The sequence below is a fragment of the Protopterus annectens genome, chromosome 7.part0 (genome assembly GCF_019279795.1).
Source record: "Protopterus annectens isolate FY-2018-M chromosome 7.part0, PAN1.0, whole genome shotgun sequence".
NCBI classification, from domain to species: Eukaryota; Metazoa; Chordata; order Ceratodontiformes; family Protopteridae; genus Protopterus; species Protopterus annectens.
The window spans coordinates 1,162,757,433-1,162,774,414 of NC_056739.1; the positions used below are offsets into that span (position 1 = coordinate 1,162,757,433).

General features: G+C 37.9%; 1 protein-coding gene across 1 annotated transcript in view; it reads left to right on the top strand.

Annotated features, from left to right (window-relative positions):
- Positions 1-1,209: 1,209 nt before the first annotated feature.
- LOC122806926 (cholesterol side-chain cleavage enzyme, mitochondrial) overlaps positions 1,210-16,982 on the top strand; it is a 191,334-nt gene continuing 175,561 nt past the window's right edge. The window contains exon 1 of the mRNA XM_044077751.1: positions 1,210-1,553. Within this exon, the coding sequence (XP_043933686.1) occupies positions 1,243-1,553 (311 nt within the window). The 5' untranslated portion in view covers positions 1,210-1,242. The remainder of the gene's footprint in view (positions 1,554-16,982) is intronic.

Sequence of the window (16,982 nt, forward strand, 5' to 3'; positions counted from 1 at the left end):
CAGGTAATTATTGTGGTTGACATGTCCCCCTCACTTCTTACTGTTTCTTCTGACTGTTTTCCATTTGCTCGTCATGTTTCTATATTCTTTATTAGAGCGTGGTGAGGAACATATTTATATATTCATGGCTGTTGGATGGCTTGCTACTCTAAACTGTGTATGTATATGAAAGTGATTGTATGTTTTATGCAGATGACAGTAAATAAAATAAAAAATAATTCCACACATCTGTACACACACACACAGACATACACACACACAGACACACACACATACGCACACATGCACACACGCACACACACACACGCACACACACACACGCACACACATATATATATATATATATATATATATATATATATATATATATATATAAAAAAGATATCTATGGTTGCACCGGGGCAAGCCTGCCTGCACCCTCACATCTCTAATTATACCTGATCTGAGATCAAACAATACAGTAGGTAAGGGGAAATGTTCCCATTTGTGCCATTACACAATCTCATTGCGACACGCTTTACTATCCCACTACCACGGTCTGTCCCACTTCATACAGTACCCCGACGACTGTGCACACCTAAAGATAATAATTTAAGTAACGGGTCACCCAACAGTGGATGTAGTTACGTTTTCCATTATCTGCACTGTCGCATGATCTTAAGCTGCAAGATAAGAAACTACTAACAAACTAGGACTTTTGCAAGATCGAGCAAGCCAAGTGGAGCCTGTACTCCCACCAGTCAGTGACTAGTTATGTACACATATGGACACAAACAAACCCACACAGATATACACATATATGGTCCTCCCAGACCCCTAAATATATTGTACAGCATGTGGAGAAGCATTCTGTCATCACAGTTGACTGCTAGTCAAATATTTAGTTCTGACTCATGACAGCAGTACAGGTTTATGTGGTACCTCATCTAAAAGTTAAGTAAAATAAATAAACATCCAGCATCCTGCAGCAAAAAAATATATAAATCAGTATATAGCGGTGTTACTGTCTTTATGCAACCAAAGGGGGGGGGATACACAGATGAGCGCTATGCAAACACCATTACTGTAGAATAAAAGTGCTTCATGATGGCACTAACTACTGCAAAATCTTAGTACACTCCCCCTTATGACTGTTTGCAGAAGTCCTTGAAGCTCTGTTTCTATAAGAGAGACAGACAGTGAAAGAGATAGCTACTCCCTTATCTGTAGTCAGTGAGACCTTAACAGATAGTACAGTACTGGATGCTTAGTATAATGTTGTGCAACACTGTGTGTGGAAGCACTTTTCCTAATTTCTGTAGCCAGAAATTAAGATGGTCTAACATTCAGATGATGTGGTCCTTTGCTCGGAACCAGCATAGTGGTACTTCCACTGTCACTGGTGAACTGGTCCTGCCCTCTCGACGGAGAAACCATGTCAAGTCATATGATGAGATACCTGGAAACTGGAAAAATGGCTGGATGAATCTCTATCACTTCCTTAAAAAGGATGGTGTTCATAACATACATGAGATCATGATCCAAAATTTTAACAAGTTCGGTCCCATCTACAGGTATTTTTTTTCTCTTGCATTAGGATGTTGTAAAATATCCAGGTGCTTTTTGCTTCATGCTATCAGCACTGTTTGCATCGATTTAAGAGTATTTTACTATGTGCAGCAAAATATATTTCAGAGACCAACACAATATCCCATATACTGAGTATAAAGCTGTTGTAGTTTGATACAAAGTAGCTTATGGCTTAAAGCATTTTTTTTTAATTTAGTACAAAAATTATTTTAAGTTTCATTGTTTTGTGCAATATTACTTAACCTAGTAGTGGTAAAGTGGCATGCAGGAGAGTTTAGTTGCTTTTTCATGCTTATAGGGACTTTTTCACAAAGCTGTATCTAGTAACCTGTGCTCCTTGAAAGAGATACACCTGAAACTTCATTCTGTGAAGGTATGAAAATTGCACTGAACACTCGAACAGACTGTTAAATATATTTGTTTATCAAAAACTCCAGGTTCCAGCCACATAATGAGTGTTTGATGGTGTTCTACTACTTTCTCCTTTGGCATGAATAAAATACAATCCTGCTTTATAGTAATAAGACATATATTCTTCCTTTAATGTAATCAGAAATGCTGCTTTTATTAATATATTGTTTCCTTCACAAGTGTTGCATGCACACTGGAACATTACGAAACTGAGGCATCAAAGCAACTGGTTTACAGATCCCATAAAACTGCTGAATATGACACCAGCTGAACTTTCTGTAAACTATTTGAACTCAGCTCTTCTGTGTGGTACCTGTTTGCCTTGTCTTGTGTACGTATATGTGTGTGCGTGCGTGCGTGCATGTGTGCGTGTGTGTATGTGTGTGTGTGTGTGTGTGGGGGGGTTATTGCTCACTTTTGTGCTGTTTCACTCTCCTCCTTTTTCCAGTGTGTGTGTGTGTGTGTGTGTGTGTGTGTGTGTGTGTGTGTGTGTGTGTGTGTGTGTGTGTGTGTGTGTGTGTGTGTGGGGGTTATTGCTCACTTTTGTGCTGTTCCACTCTCCTCCTTTTTCCAGTGTCTTGGTCCTTGAGAATTCCAGGAGATCCCCATGTATTTACTTGCATTCTCAACTTTTGCTGTCAAGATTATTTATTTATTTTAATTTGATTAATGGCCTGATCCCCCTGACCACAAAACTTTTACAGGGAAAGTCTGAGAAGAAAAGCTCCAAACAATGCAATAGTACAATATAATGCAAAACAAACTACTTGTTTACATCAAGAAATGACAGTGGCTCTTGAGTCTGATTCCTAATTGTGCTACCTACTGAGTGGAAGATGCACCTCCTCATTGTGTCTATGTGTTTTTTTATTGAGCTCTGTGGTTTACACCCATATTCCAGACCCATGATGATCATACCTCTCAGACTCTTAGGGCAAGAAGTCTGGATGAAGCCACAAATAATGGGGGGGGGGGGCAAAGGCCCAAAACTGGGGCACTTTTTAAATATTGCTCTTACAAACTTAGAAAGTTCATAGAATAACAGGTTTTGCATTAGCACAAATTTTCTGAAGAATGTCACGTCTGAAACTTGAATGTTTGCCATTATTTTCTGAATGATTTGCCAATGATTTGCAAGAAAATCACACATTTTAAGAGGAACAGCCTAAAAATATGAGGCAAACATTTTGCCATTCTGTGAAAATCTGGACAGTTGAGAGCTTTGATGGTGATGATAGCTGCTCTGCTCTAAATGTCTTGCAGCCATGAGTTTAGTGTCAGTGCACATCCTGCGATGGACTGGCATTCTGTGTCTTGCAGCTATGAGTTTAGTGTCAGTGAGTGCACATCCTGCAATGGACTGGCATTCTGTGTCTTGCAATCATGAGTTTAGTGTCAGTGAGTGCACATCCTGTGATGGACTGCCATTCTGTCTTACAGTCATGAGTTTAGTGCCAGTGAGTGCACATCCTGCGATGGACTGGCATTCTGTGTCTTGCAGCCATGAGTTTAGTGTCAGTGAGTGCACATCCTGCGATGGACTGGCATTCTGTGTCTTGCAATCATGAGTTTAGTGTCAGTGAGTGCACATCCTGTGATGGACTGCCATTCTGTGTCTTACAGTCATGAGTTTAGTGTCAGTGAGTGCACATCCTGCGATGGACTGGCATTCTGTGTCTTGCAGCCATGAGTTTAGTGTCAGTGAGTGCACATCCTGTGATGGACTGGCATTCTGTGTCTTACAGTCATGAGCTTAGTGTCAGTGAGTGCACATCCTGCGATGGACTGGCATTCTGTGTCTTGCAGCCATGAGTTTAGTGTCAGTGAGTGCACATCCTGCGATGGACTGGCATTCTGTGTCTTGCAGCCATGAGTTTAGTGTCAGTGAGTGCACATCCTGCGATGGACTGGCATTCTGTGTCTTGCAGCCATGAGTTTAGTGTCAGTGAGTGCACATCCTGCGATGGGCTGGCATTCTGTGTCTTGCAGCCATGAGTTTAGTGTCAGTGAGTGCACATCCTGCGATGGACTGGCATTCTGTGTCTTGCAATCATGAGTTTAGTGTCAGTGAGTGCACATCCTGTGATGGACTGCCATTCTGTGTCTTACAGTCATGAGTTTAGTGTCAGTGAGTGCACATCCTGTGATGGACTGGCATTCTGTGTCTTACAGTCATGAGTTTAGTGTCAGTGAGTGCACATCCTGCGATGGACTGGCATTCTGTGTCTTACAGTCATGAGTTTAGTGTCAGTGAGTGCACATCCTGCGATGGACTGGCATTCTGTGTCTTGCAGCCATGAGTTTAGTGTCAGTGAGTGCACATCCTGCGATGGACTGGCATTCTGTCTAGCACTGGTGCTGTGCCTCGTCTTGCAGCTGTTGCTAGCCAGGATAAGCACCAACTCCCCTGAGATCCTGAACAGGGTAAAGCAGGTGTTTGAAAATAAATGAATGAAAGTAAGAAAAAAATCAAAAACATGATTTTTAGCAAAACGAAAGACAAAAAATTATTATTATCAAAGTCACATAGTAGGCAAATGAAGGCTGGAGGAATCAATAAGCAGCTCTTTAACATCTTATAGCCTCAACCCTCTGCCTGACAGACTACTTCATTCTACAATTACCACTGTTTTTTTCTTTCCAAGCGACAGTCTCTCTTTGGGCAGTTTTGTCCTGTGAAAAAAAACCTAAAACATGACAAATGTCCAGAGATTTTAGGACAAAAAATATTTCATAAGTTTTCTTTAATAGCTGCTTAAAACAGTTATTTTGCATCTGAAACACCTAAATAGTACAAGAAATAACATAAGCAACTGAAAAGCTACAAGAATAAGCTTTCATTTTGGCAAAAAAAGTGAAGCTCTGTCCTTTACACAGACCATGGGTATATTTTGTCCTGCAAAATCTCAAGTTTCTACAAAAAGTGTCCTACTTTCGGCATTTGAAAAGGTAGCTACCCTACTTAATTCTTCATAAGGATTAGTTGATGATGTCGTTATTACTGTATTGGTACATATTCTGTATTTATTATTCATGAGGAACCCTTGATGATAATGATATTACTGTATTGGTACACATTTTGTATTTATTATTCTTGAACACTTGATGATGATGATGATGATGTTATTACTGTATTGGTACATATTCTGTATTTATTATTCATGAGGAATCCTTGATGATGATGATGATGATGATGATGTTATTACTGTATTGGTACACATTCTGTATTTATTATTCATGAGGAACACTTGATGATGATGATGATGATGATGATGGTGATGTTGTTATTTCTGTATTGCTACACAGTCTGTATTTAATTATTCTTGAGGAAGAGCTGCTGCTGCTGCTGATGATGATGATATTTCTGTATGGGTACACAGTCTGTATTTAATTATTTATGAGGAAGAGCTGCTGCTGCTGCTGCTGCTGCTTATGATGATGATGTTATTTCTGTATTGGTACACAGTCTGTGTTTAATTATTCATGAGGAAGAGCTGCTGCTGCTGATGATGATGATGTTATTTCTGTATTGCTACACAGTCAGTATTTAATTATTTATGAGGAAGAGCTGCTGCTGCTGCTGATGATGATGATGTTGTTATTTCTGTATTGGTACACAGTCTGTATTTAATTATTCATGAGGAAGAGCTGCTGCTGCTGCTGCTGATGATGATGATGTTGTTATTTCTGTATTGGTACACAGTCTGTATTTAATTATTCATGAGGAAGAGCTGCTGCTGCTTATGATGATGTTATTTCTGTATTGGTACACAGTCTGCATTTAATTATTCATGAGGAGGAGCTGCTGCTGCTGCTGCTGCTGATGATGATGATGTTATTTCTGTATTGGTACACAGTCTGTATTTAATTATTCATGAGGTAGAGCTGCTGCTGCTGCTGCTGCTGCTGCTGATGATGATGATATTATTTCTGTATTGGTACACAGTCTGTATTTAATTATTCATGAGGTAGAGCTGCTGCTGCTGCTGCTGCTGATGATGATATTATTTCTGTATTGGTACACAGTCTGTATTTAATTATTCATGAGGAAGAGCTGCTGCTGCTGCTGCTGCTGATGATGATGATGTTATTTCTGTATTGGTAAACAGTCTGTATTTAATTATTCATGAGGAAGAGCTGCTGCTGCTGCAGATGTTGTTATTACTGTATTGCTACACAGTCTGTATTTAATTATTCATGAGGAATAGTAGTTATAATTTTCATACCAGATATTGTACTGGTTGTTGTCAGATGTCTGCAGAAAACAAAATGACATACGAGTGATAGCAGTGATTATAGTGCATATTCCCTCCTACTTACTTAGCAGTTATATATTTGTGTCAGACAGTTAAACAGTTATTTACCTTAGCTGTAGTTGGGTGGGGATATGCACATTGCCTGGTGTTTTATTTTCCCTTGTATTGCTGGTTATGTATACTTTGTTGTTATTGTATTTCACTTATTATGTAAAAAATGGAAAAATGTGGTAAATCAATATTACTACTTGACTAAAAAGATAATAAATATCAACAAAAAATGTATACCTGTCAGCAGCAGTCCTTCTAGTTAAGATTAGTGTCCATACATGCCTTAAACCTGCATGTGATAATATCCTATGCATGCTGATTTGCTTATTTACATAAACAATGGGCAAATTAAATTCCTATATCATTATAATTTTTGATAAAAAATCCAGTGATCATCTCTTATCTGGCCCTTAACATTATACTGCCTCATGCTAACTACTGCCATATTATTTATGGTGCTGCTTCCCATAACCACTTCTGTTCATCTTCAGCTCTCTTAAAATACTGTTGAACCTGTTCACTCCACAAGTGCATATACGTCTGCTAAGACATTAGCTGTTGTTAACATCTGTGCCTGTCTAGTTGCCACAGCTGTCTGTGTGACCAGACAGAATCTGCCTAGTTCTACTCCAATGTCAGCTCCACTATATTCTAAATACAGCCACATTATAACTGTGGCGTTCCATCTCCCTACCACACCTGAATTAACATTTCTTTACTTACAAAGCTTTTGTCATGCACAAAAGTCTATTACGCTATATTGTCCTTCAGATAAGATTGTATTGATCTGCCTGTAGCTGACTACTCTTGTTTTCTGCATAAGCTTTTGAACTTACCAACTATAGTTTACTTGAAATGGCCATTTCATTAATGCCTGTTGTCGTTGTCTTATTTTTTCATATTTGTATTGCGATTTTCTAATGACCATTTAACTTTGCCATGAATTATGTAAGATAAATCACTGTAATTTTTGTTTGCTGGCATTATAATTAATACAAAGCCTATGCAAATATTCTTACATACTTACTAATCATTAAATGTAGGAATAAAATGAATTACATACTAAATAAGAATCTTCCTTCACTTTAGATTCCATATTTTACAAGCCAGTAATACTTTTAAAATATCCAAACTGCTAAGCTAAAATTCTACATTCATTTCATTAATGTTTTACCAAGAGAAATGAAAACTGCACTTGGGTGAACATATTCAATGTGTATTACATTTTTTTATTTTCCAAACTGCAAGCATTCTTTTTTTTTTCTTTACTTTAGTAGTCAGATTTCTCCACAAAGTACACTGGTCTTCTGTCTGCAAAAAAGTTAAGCACCTTGCTCTGAGTCATTTAGTGGGAGGGACTGGTATGAAAACAAATGATTCTTGCTCAGTGACTTATTGCTTTGCTTTACTTCTTCCCCTGGCACATATATGATCAATACTCTGGAAGAATGAAGGCTATGAGGAGGAGTAGATATGCATTTCTTGTTTTCTGACATGTTCATTATTTAGTGAGGCAGAGCCTTGAACCATGCAGTCTAGTCGCATCATAGCATGCCACTGATAATTAAGGATTCTATAAGGAAACAGCTAAGCACTTTAATCTCAGTTGTTGTATTCAATTTTATATACAGAGTTTATACAACAGTTTCCTGAAAACTAATAGCTTAACAATGCGTTGCACTTTCAGTAGTTAATAAAAAGCAAAGAAACTAGCAGCCTGAAAACTTCATTGAAGAGCTCAGCCACAGTAATTTCAAATTTTTTAGACTAGAATTAGGCTAACTGCCCTTGTGGGCCATTTTAAGCCTAGCAAATTACCCAATGTGAGAATCAAACCCAGTACCTTGTGTCTATAAGGTAAACACCTTAACCATTATACCAACCTCCCTAAAAATCATGAAACCCAGGTAATGTTCCAAAGCAACAAGCCTTTATTCATCAGAGACAAGCGATCCTCAGTAACAAAAAACACTTTCAGTAGTTCCATCTGAGAAGTACAACAATATATATAATTCTTTTATTCACATGTTTACACATGTAAATGTGTATGTGTATATATGTTATAAACATACATATGCATGTGCAGGTGCACACGCGTGTGCACACACACACACACACACACACACACACACACACACACACACACACACACACACACACTCATATGTTTTCACAACAATTTCCAAAAAACAAGTAGTCTAACAATGCTTTACTCTTTCAGTAGTTCCATCTGAGAAGTTTAATAACATAGCTGTCTACTACACACACACACACACACACACACACACACACACACACACACACACATAGATGTATATGAACATAGGCATGTTTGTGTCTGTGTGTGTAGTATATGTGTGTGTGTGTATATATATATATATATATATATATATATATATATATATATATATGTGTGTGTGTGTGTGTGTGTGTGTGTGTGTGTGTGTATATATATATATATATATATATACACAGACACAGACACAGACACACACACACACACACACACACACACACACACACACACACACACACACACACACACACACACACACACACACACACACACACACACACACATATATATATATATATATATATATATATATATATATATATATATATATATATATATATATATCCCTGCACAACATAAAATGACAGAAGGTATTACTTTTTTTCTTGAAAATGGCTCTATATTTCCTTTTTTTGTTTTATAGGAGCACATCAAAATATAATATTGATACTCAGTGAAGTTGTCAGTTTGAAAAACATGACAAATATGTTTTTTTGTGAAACAAATTACAAAAACAGAGTACATACATTACTATATAATCTTCCTTGTGGTACATAGCAATAAAGGACCACGTCTCTGTAACTGTAAGTATTGCAGCAAATTTTTCAAAATAATGTTTTATGACTGTCAGCTACAGAATGCACATAGCTGGTGGTTCCAGCTATAAAAACTTAACTTTATCTTATTGTAATGCAGTTTATTACACATGAGTAAAAACTGGGGGAGGGGCATAAGTCCAGTGACAACAACATCTGCATTTAAGAGAAATAAAGAGGAATTTTTTTTTATATTTGATGCAAAGTGAACTCATCTAGAAGATGGTCTTGTATATTTGGGGAGGGGTGGCAAGATAGAACAGGCCATGGAATGCACCAACCTCAAGAAAGAGGTTTTAGGATGCAAAAGACATGAGCAAGGTATGATTATTTGGCTCAGAAAGCCACTGATGGATGGTAGACTTCAGAGTGGGCATCTGAGAGTATGCATACACATGGCCAAGGCATTGTGAGCCTACTTTGTTGTGGTTTGCTCATTCCCCATTAGAATCATCATAGGATACCAACAAGGGTACAAAGACCCCACATGGCTGCCTGAATGACTACCCTTATGGAGGACTCTCTACTATGGTAAAACAAATAGAATCAAGTCCAAACGAGGATGGTTGGCAGATAATGGGGTGAAAAACACCTAGAAAAAATGTGCATTGCACTATATTATTGGCTGCAGTACTGGTATATATCATGGCACAATTATTTCTGTGTATCATACTATTAGGTGAAAAATGCCAAATGTCTACCTGGTCATTGTGGAGCCATTTTGATCAAAGTTAACATTATAATCTATAATGGTTCTATTTTGAGATGTGATCATCAATTTGATGATCATAATTCATAGAATTCTTCCCAAAGCAGATGATAATTTTTTCTTTTGGATGAGCACAAGTGTACTGTTAGATTGCCACATGTATGTAATATTTAGGCCCTTAACATAGTTACATTTGTGGTGGAAATAACAATGCTTCCAACCTTGCAGTCATCTATGCATTTACGTAGGTAGTGACTCATTTTACTTTTGATGAGAACACACCAAATGTTTTAGATTAAGTAATTCCTTTGGTGTGCAATAAAATTAAAGGTAGGATAACTGAGGCATCCTTACTTCACTGTATTGCAATCAAACTAGTAAACTGTAAAGAAAGTTCAACCACTGCTAGATTCTGGACGCATAATTTCTCTTTTCAAGCTTCCCTTGGTGTGTAAGTAAAAGATAAGCAAGAACTAAAAAGTGATGCAATGTGCATTCATGGTGGAGAAAAAAAATCCTATTACACAAGTAGAAATGCAGACATTTTGGGGAAACTTGTTGAATCCTTTAGTTGTAACCCTTGATTTAATGCATGATATAATATTAGGAAAGTGTAGGCGGAAGGAGAACTGATACATACAGTACGGCAAGCATTTAGGCTTAAAAAGAAATATATATAATATAAATATATTTATATATAAAATAATGGAAGGAAGAGCAAGGTAGTCATATCCATACAGAGATCCAAAGTCAAAACCAGAAGGGAGATGACATTAAAACTACAAAATGAACTAGAATTTGATTATAGTTAAACAGTAAAAATGATTCTGTCTGTTATCAGAAAAATGTCCCATATCAGAGCAACAGAAACCCAAAACTGTAAGATATGTCAGTAGAGAACATGAAGATGAACTGATAAAAAACTTGCAGTAGAAGTCAGTCGAAGACACAAGAATACATAGAAACTTAAAAGATGTTAGCACAGTGGATAAAAACAGAAGGAGAAAGGAACTTAACAGAGAACTCATAACAAAGTGAGTATAACAAAGTAATCAGGAAATGCAAAGTTCTGAGTTACTGTATGCTAGTGTTAAAGACTTTGAATAAAGACAAACTCTCTACAACACATAGCCATAAGTAATTCTGAAGTAAACTTTATAAAACATTTTTGGGTATACCTTTTGTAATGAAAGGGCAAAATAAGGAAGGAAGCAAAAGTGAGAGTGTATTATCTAAGAAGCATGTTTTGCTAGCCAAGAAATTAAAGCAGAAGGTAATTTTTGTTTACAACAATATTTTGGAGGGTAAGATGTAGAAGAGGCTTCAGTGTCAGTGTTTTATGTGAAGAGGCTATAAATCCCTCATTTAAACATATTAATGAGCAAATTAAACCTAAGTTTGAGGGCTTACAAAGTCATATAAAAATTGTAAAGACAAAATGGGAAGGTGATAAGTAAGGCAAGAGAAAATATAAGTAAGATCATAAGAGAAGGGATTGGACAGGATGTTTCCACTACTTTTTATACCCCAATCTGAGTTAAAATGTGAGTTCTTATATAGTATAAGTAAGGAAAGGGAATAAATTCTGCATCAGTTACTAATATCAAAGCATTATACAACACTGTTACTGGAGCTAGCACATAGTCAAGTGTTCACCTGCTACATTGCGATGGACAAAGCTACAGTAGAAGTATTAGACAGAGTTTACTGGCCAGGCATATTGACAGGGATACATTCTTTGTTTCTTATTCTAAGTGTTACGACAGTGCCCCATCCTGAATATATAAAAGTCTCTTGATCACAATGCCTGTCATACAGGTATCACTTGAACATATTGCTAGTGACATCTCACTAGTGCTAGTGTCTAAACCTGACAGAAGCATCAGGTTGTGTAATAACTTTAGGAAACTGAATGATATTTCAAAATCTGATAGCTATCCCAAGCCCAGCATTGGTGAGTTGGTAGATAACCTAGGAAAGGATAGATACTTGACAATACTGGATTTGATGATGGAATACTGGCAGATCCTACCTCTCTGACAAAGAAAAAAAACAACCTTTGTAACCCCTGTGACAGTTTGCTTTAGTACACATTACCATTTGGCCTACATAGAGCACAGGCCACTTTTCAAAGGCAGATGGGTTAAGTATCGAAGCCTCACTTTTGACATGGATTACCTGGTCATTGACTCAGAGGGCTGAGAGTCTCACTTACCTAAACTGCAGGATTTGTTAGAATTTACATGGCAGACTTGCTTGACTAAAAATTTTAAGAAATACAAGTTTGTTGTAGTGGAAGCCAATTATTTCAGGTACCTTATAGGAAAACTAGAAGAGATAGAGGCAGAATAACCTGGTCTGTACCATCAGAAAGTTTGCATCTAAGTTTGCTCTTTTGTCTCTTCTTTGATAGATCCTAGAACTGAAAGGGCACCTGTCAAGTTGCACTGGTCTCTTGAGGAACAGAGAGAATTTAATAAACTAAAACACATTTTTCCCCCTGAATATCTGTTATTAACTCCTGAGTTTACTAAAGAAAATAATTTATATACTGATGCATCAGAGGTAGGTTTGGTGGTACAGTTTAAGATTAACTAAAGAATATACTCTATATATGTATGCATCCGAGGTAGGTTTGTTGATAGTGTTTAATTAAGATTTACTAAAGAACATACTCTATATAGTGAGGGGTCTACTTCATTTGATCGACAGACCATTTGATCAAAACCCATTTGATCGAAATTTCATTTGGTCAAAAACCAGTATTCAAGTCATAAAACTGGGATTTGTCCCCCTCCTCAATGTCGTGCAACCCTGGAGTTGGTATATATAGTTGGGGGGTGTGGGGGGAGCAGCCCCCTACCTAGTTTCCTTTAAAAGAAGAAAATAAAAAAAAGTACACATTTTAAACGAAAATAGGTGGGAGGCTTCGCCCACCACACCCCCCAATGTGGGGGGCTGCACTCCCCACACCCCCCCCTAACTATATATACCAACTCCAGGGTCGCACGACATTGGGGAGGGGGACAAATCCCTGTTATTTGCCTTTAATACTGGTTTTTGATCAAATGAAATTTAGGTCAAATGGGTTTCGATCAAATGGTCTGTCGATCAAATGAAGTAGACCCATACTGATACAGCAGAGGTTTGGTGGTGGTGTTTAATTTAGACCCACAATCTGAGGAGCACTCAGTATACTATATCATCAGGAAATTGAGTAATGCAGGAAGAAGATACTCAGTTATTGAAAGATAGCGTCGAGTTGTAAAGTGGACTTTTTTATGCCTTGAAAAAAAATTTGTTAGGCAGTTTGTTAACAGATCATACCCCCTTGCAATGGTTAAGTAACAAATTCTTGAAAATACCAAATTCTGCTGATGGACACTATCCCTCCAGCGTTTTCAATACACAGTGACCCATGGACATAGTCAAACAGCAACTATCAAATAAACAAAAATAAAAGACCAAAAACACAAAATGCTGAACACACCTAATCCGAGAAACACAAAACACTGAGTAACTGCAAAACAAAGCACTTTCAGAACACAAAATAAAATTTAAATAAAAACACTCAAACCTATTGTTTTTTGTAGGACACAAGCACCCCTGCACCCTATATGACATAAATATACCAATCTCACAGTACTAGGACCTAGCAAAAAGTAGAAATCCCCCTGGAAATGGGACTCGCTGTTCCACAGTAACAAGTGCAACAGCAGAGATTCCCCTGCACAAATAGCACACTTAGCAGCTCACCCGCAATCCACACAGAATTCACAGACACCATAACATAACCACTAAACACCACAACAAATAGATTCTTCATATAAATTGTGCCTTGGCACTCTCATCAAACTAAATAAACATCTCAGTGGACAAATAAAGTCTACCAAAACCAAATTTGAGGTGAATCTGGCTTCCCAGACCAAAGACAGCCACAAGGCATTCTTTAGCTATGTCTGCAACCTCAAAGGCAATACACAATTGTGTGCAGAGCTTATTGTAAATGGAGCCACCTATATTGAGCCAGAAGATGTAGCAAATCTACAGGCCGATAAATTCAGCTCCAACTTTATCCCTCTCTCCCCCTCAACCTTCCCCGAGGATACACCATCTAATATAACTCCCCCTGCTATCACTAGGGAACATGTCCTTAATGCTATCTCTAAGGTCAAGAACACTGCATCAATGGGCCCAGACAATATCCCAGGATGCCTTCTAAACAACATGAAACATGACCTATTAGGGCCATCCAAACAGCCTTTGTGCTGCATGAATGGAGAACAGCAACATTCATCCCTCTGCACAAAGGTGGGCCATCTACAGACCTTGGAAACTACAGACCAATAAGTCTCACTAGTAAAGCCATGGAAAGAATTATCATGGAAATGATCAAAAGTGATATAGTAAATCTCCAGACACAGGACCCAACCCAGTTTGGTTTCATCAAGGGCAGATCATGCCTACTCAACCTGGTGGACTTCTTTGAGAAGGTCACCAAAGCAATGGATGAGGGTAAAATGGTTCACACAGCCTACCTTGACCTGGCCAAGGCATTTGGCACAATACCCCACTTGGGCATTGTTGACAAACTCAAAAGGTTAGGTACAAACCCATATGTCATCTGGTGAATATCCAACTAGCTCATAGACAGGACCCAGGAAGTTAGAATTGGGGAGTACACCTCTACAAAGAGGCCAGTAACAAGTAGAGTCCTTCAGGGATCAGTTCTTGGACCGCTCCTTTGTGGCATTTATTTCCCTGAAGTCAAGGCCAAAGTTAGTGGTCTCTGTCTGACTAAATTAGCAGATGATTGCAAATTAGGAGCTGTTATTGAATCACACCCAGATACAAATGCTCTCTAGGTGGGGCTGACACAAACAAACAACAGGTGTCAGAGCCATGGACTAAAACTAAATGGCAAGAGATGCATACTAGTATCCTTCAAGAAGTCGTCCACCCCTGGTAACTATCATACTGACAACATGCCCCTTAGAGTTGACCCAGTAGTCAGGGACTTAGGGACCCACATAGATAGTAATCTAGTCTTTCACCATCACGTGTCTACAGTAGTGAGGAAATCCTTCTATATTGCGCAACTTATAAACAAAGGTATGGCATCTAAGTCCAAGGAAGTCATTGTTCTACTGTATTTGGTATTCATCAGACCTATCATTGAGTACAATGCTCCCTTTGGTATGTACCTAACCAGACATATCCAACAATTGGAACGTCCACAGAGATTCCTCACTAAAAGAATGCAGGGCTTAAGTAAAATGTCCTCTGCAGACAGCCTCAAGGCTCTATCCCTATATTCTGTCTCCTACAAGCTATTGAGGGGAGATCTATGCCTGACATACTGTCATATATATTGTCAGACCCCATTCTGACAGACCTCCTGCATATCTACAAAACAAACAGCACCAGAATTGCCTGTTTAAAAGACTTAAACCTTGCTTGGGATATAAACAGGACCTGCCTGAGAAACAGGTATGTATCCCACAGATTACCCCATCTCTGGAACATGCTCCCCATCCATGTGAAGCAGAGTTACTCCCTAAACCAATTCAAGTGTCGCCTGGACAATTGGATGGGGAACAGGAAATTCATCCCTGGTTTGGCACCTATGTCTCTAATGGACACAGGTAACCTATAAATTATTCATCTCCCAGGCCGTAGCTTATGAATGTTTCTTCTCCCAAGCTCCTGCTTACACTTATCAAGGTTATTAGAACTTGTCAGAAATTTGGGATGCCTGGCTAGGCTTAAAAAGGCTCTTTTGGTCATTAGCCTAGTAAACACCTATGAACCTATGAACCTATTGGTGTTTGTAATTACAAGCACTCGACCTTATGTGCACTCACCCACTTATGAGTGGAAGGTTGTTTGACCTTTTGGGCATTCAACTAAATGCATTTCAATTATATATATATATATATATATATATATATATATATATGTATTATATTTCACTATATCACTGACCCACTACATTGGCATACACTATATTGTCCGACACATTTGAATGTATGCACCAAGCAGTAACCTCAATGCATGCAAAATTAATCATAAAAATACAAAATAAAAATAAAAAACAAAACCGTCTGTATGCTCCCCACCCTGCTAATTAAATATACCATCTCTGAGATTGTAAATCAGTGGGGAAAGGGTCAAATGTCACAACCCACTGTATAGTGATCCCACAAAAAAACACCTGAAGCCTGCTATGTGCCAGCAGTTCAACAAAACAACCCTCCTAACTAAAAGTGTGATATTAATAACATAAGACCAAGCATACTATAACACACACATATAGAGAGAGACAGAGTTATCAGTGATAACACAGATTGCTAAAATTTGTATTTATCTGCATACTTTACTCTGAATAAATTATTTATAAAACTAAAGTCATTAATCAGAACTGGTTGCAGGACAGACTCCTGAGGAATGTCACTGGGGATTGTGCTCCTTTCTAAAGATGTAACCCTGATAGTTTTTAAATTATACTTCACATCAATGTCTAATTCAATAAATAAGATATGATGATGCATTTTAAATCTATTTTGATTTCTGTTATCCAAGAAGTTCCATCTGTCTGCCCATCCACCTTTGTCTACTACCTTGTATTTGTCTCCCAAGGGTTGTCAGCCATAGGGGACCATCACCCATTCCCATTATGGTGAGGGTTTATACCTATAAGCTTAACACCCATCCTATAATTTATAATGTACAGTGTACTCTGTATATCTTGTATATGTTGTTCACAAAGTCCAGTTATCATTGTATTTTATTTCTTCAATGTAAGTTGTTACATCTGCTGTCTGTGCCTGTCATCAGTTATTCTGTGTTAGAAACACATCTACCTGATATGAGAGGACTAACAATATGCCATTCAGTTTTGCCATTCCTTGTTCTCCCTCAGTGAATAACCTGGAAGTTGAAGTATGACATTGGTAGCATAATTAGAAGCAGAATGCTTAGGATAGCAGGCTACTCCTGTGGAATGATATTAAGTGAAATTAGGCTATTAATAATATCTGTATTTAGCAGTGACTGAAAAGTCAACAAACAATGCCAGCCTCACATTTAGCAGA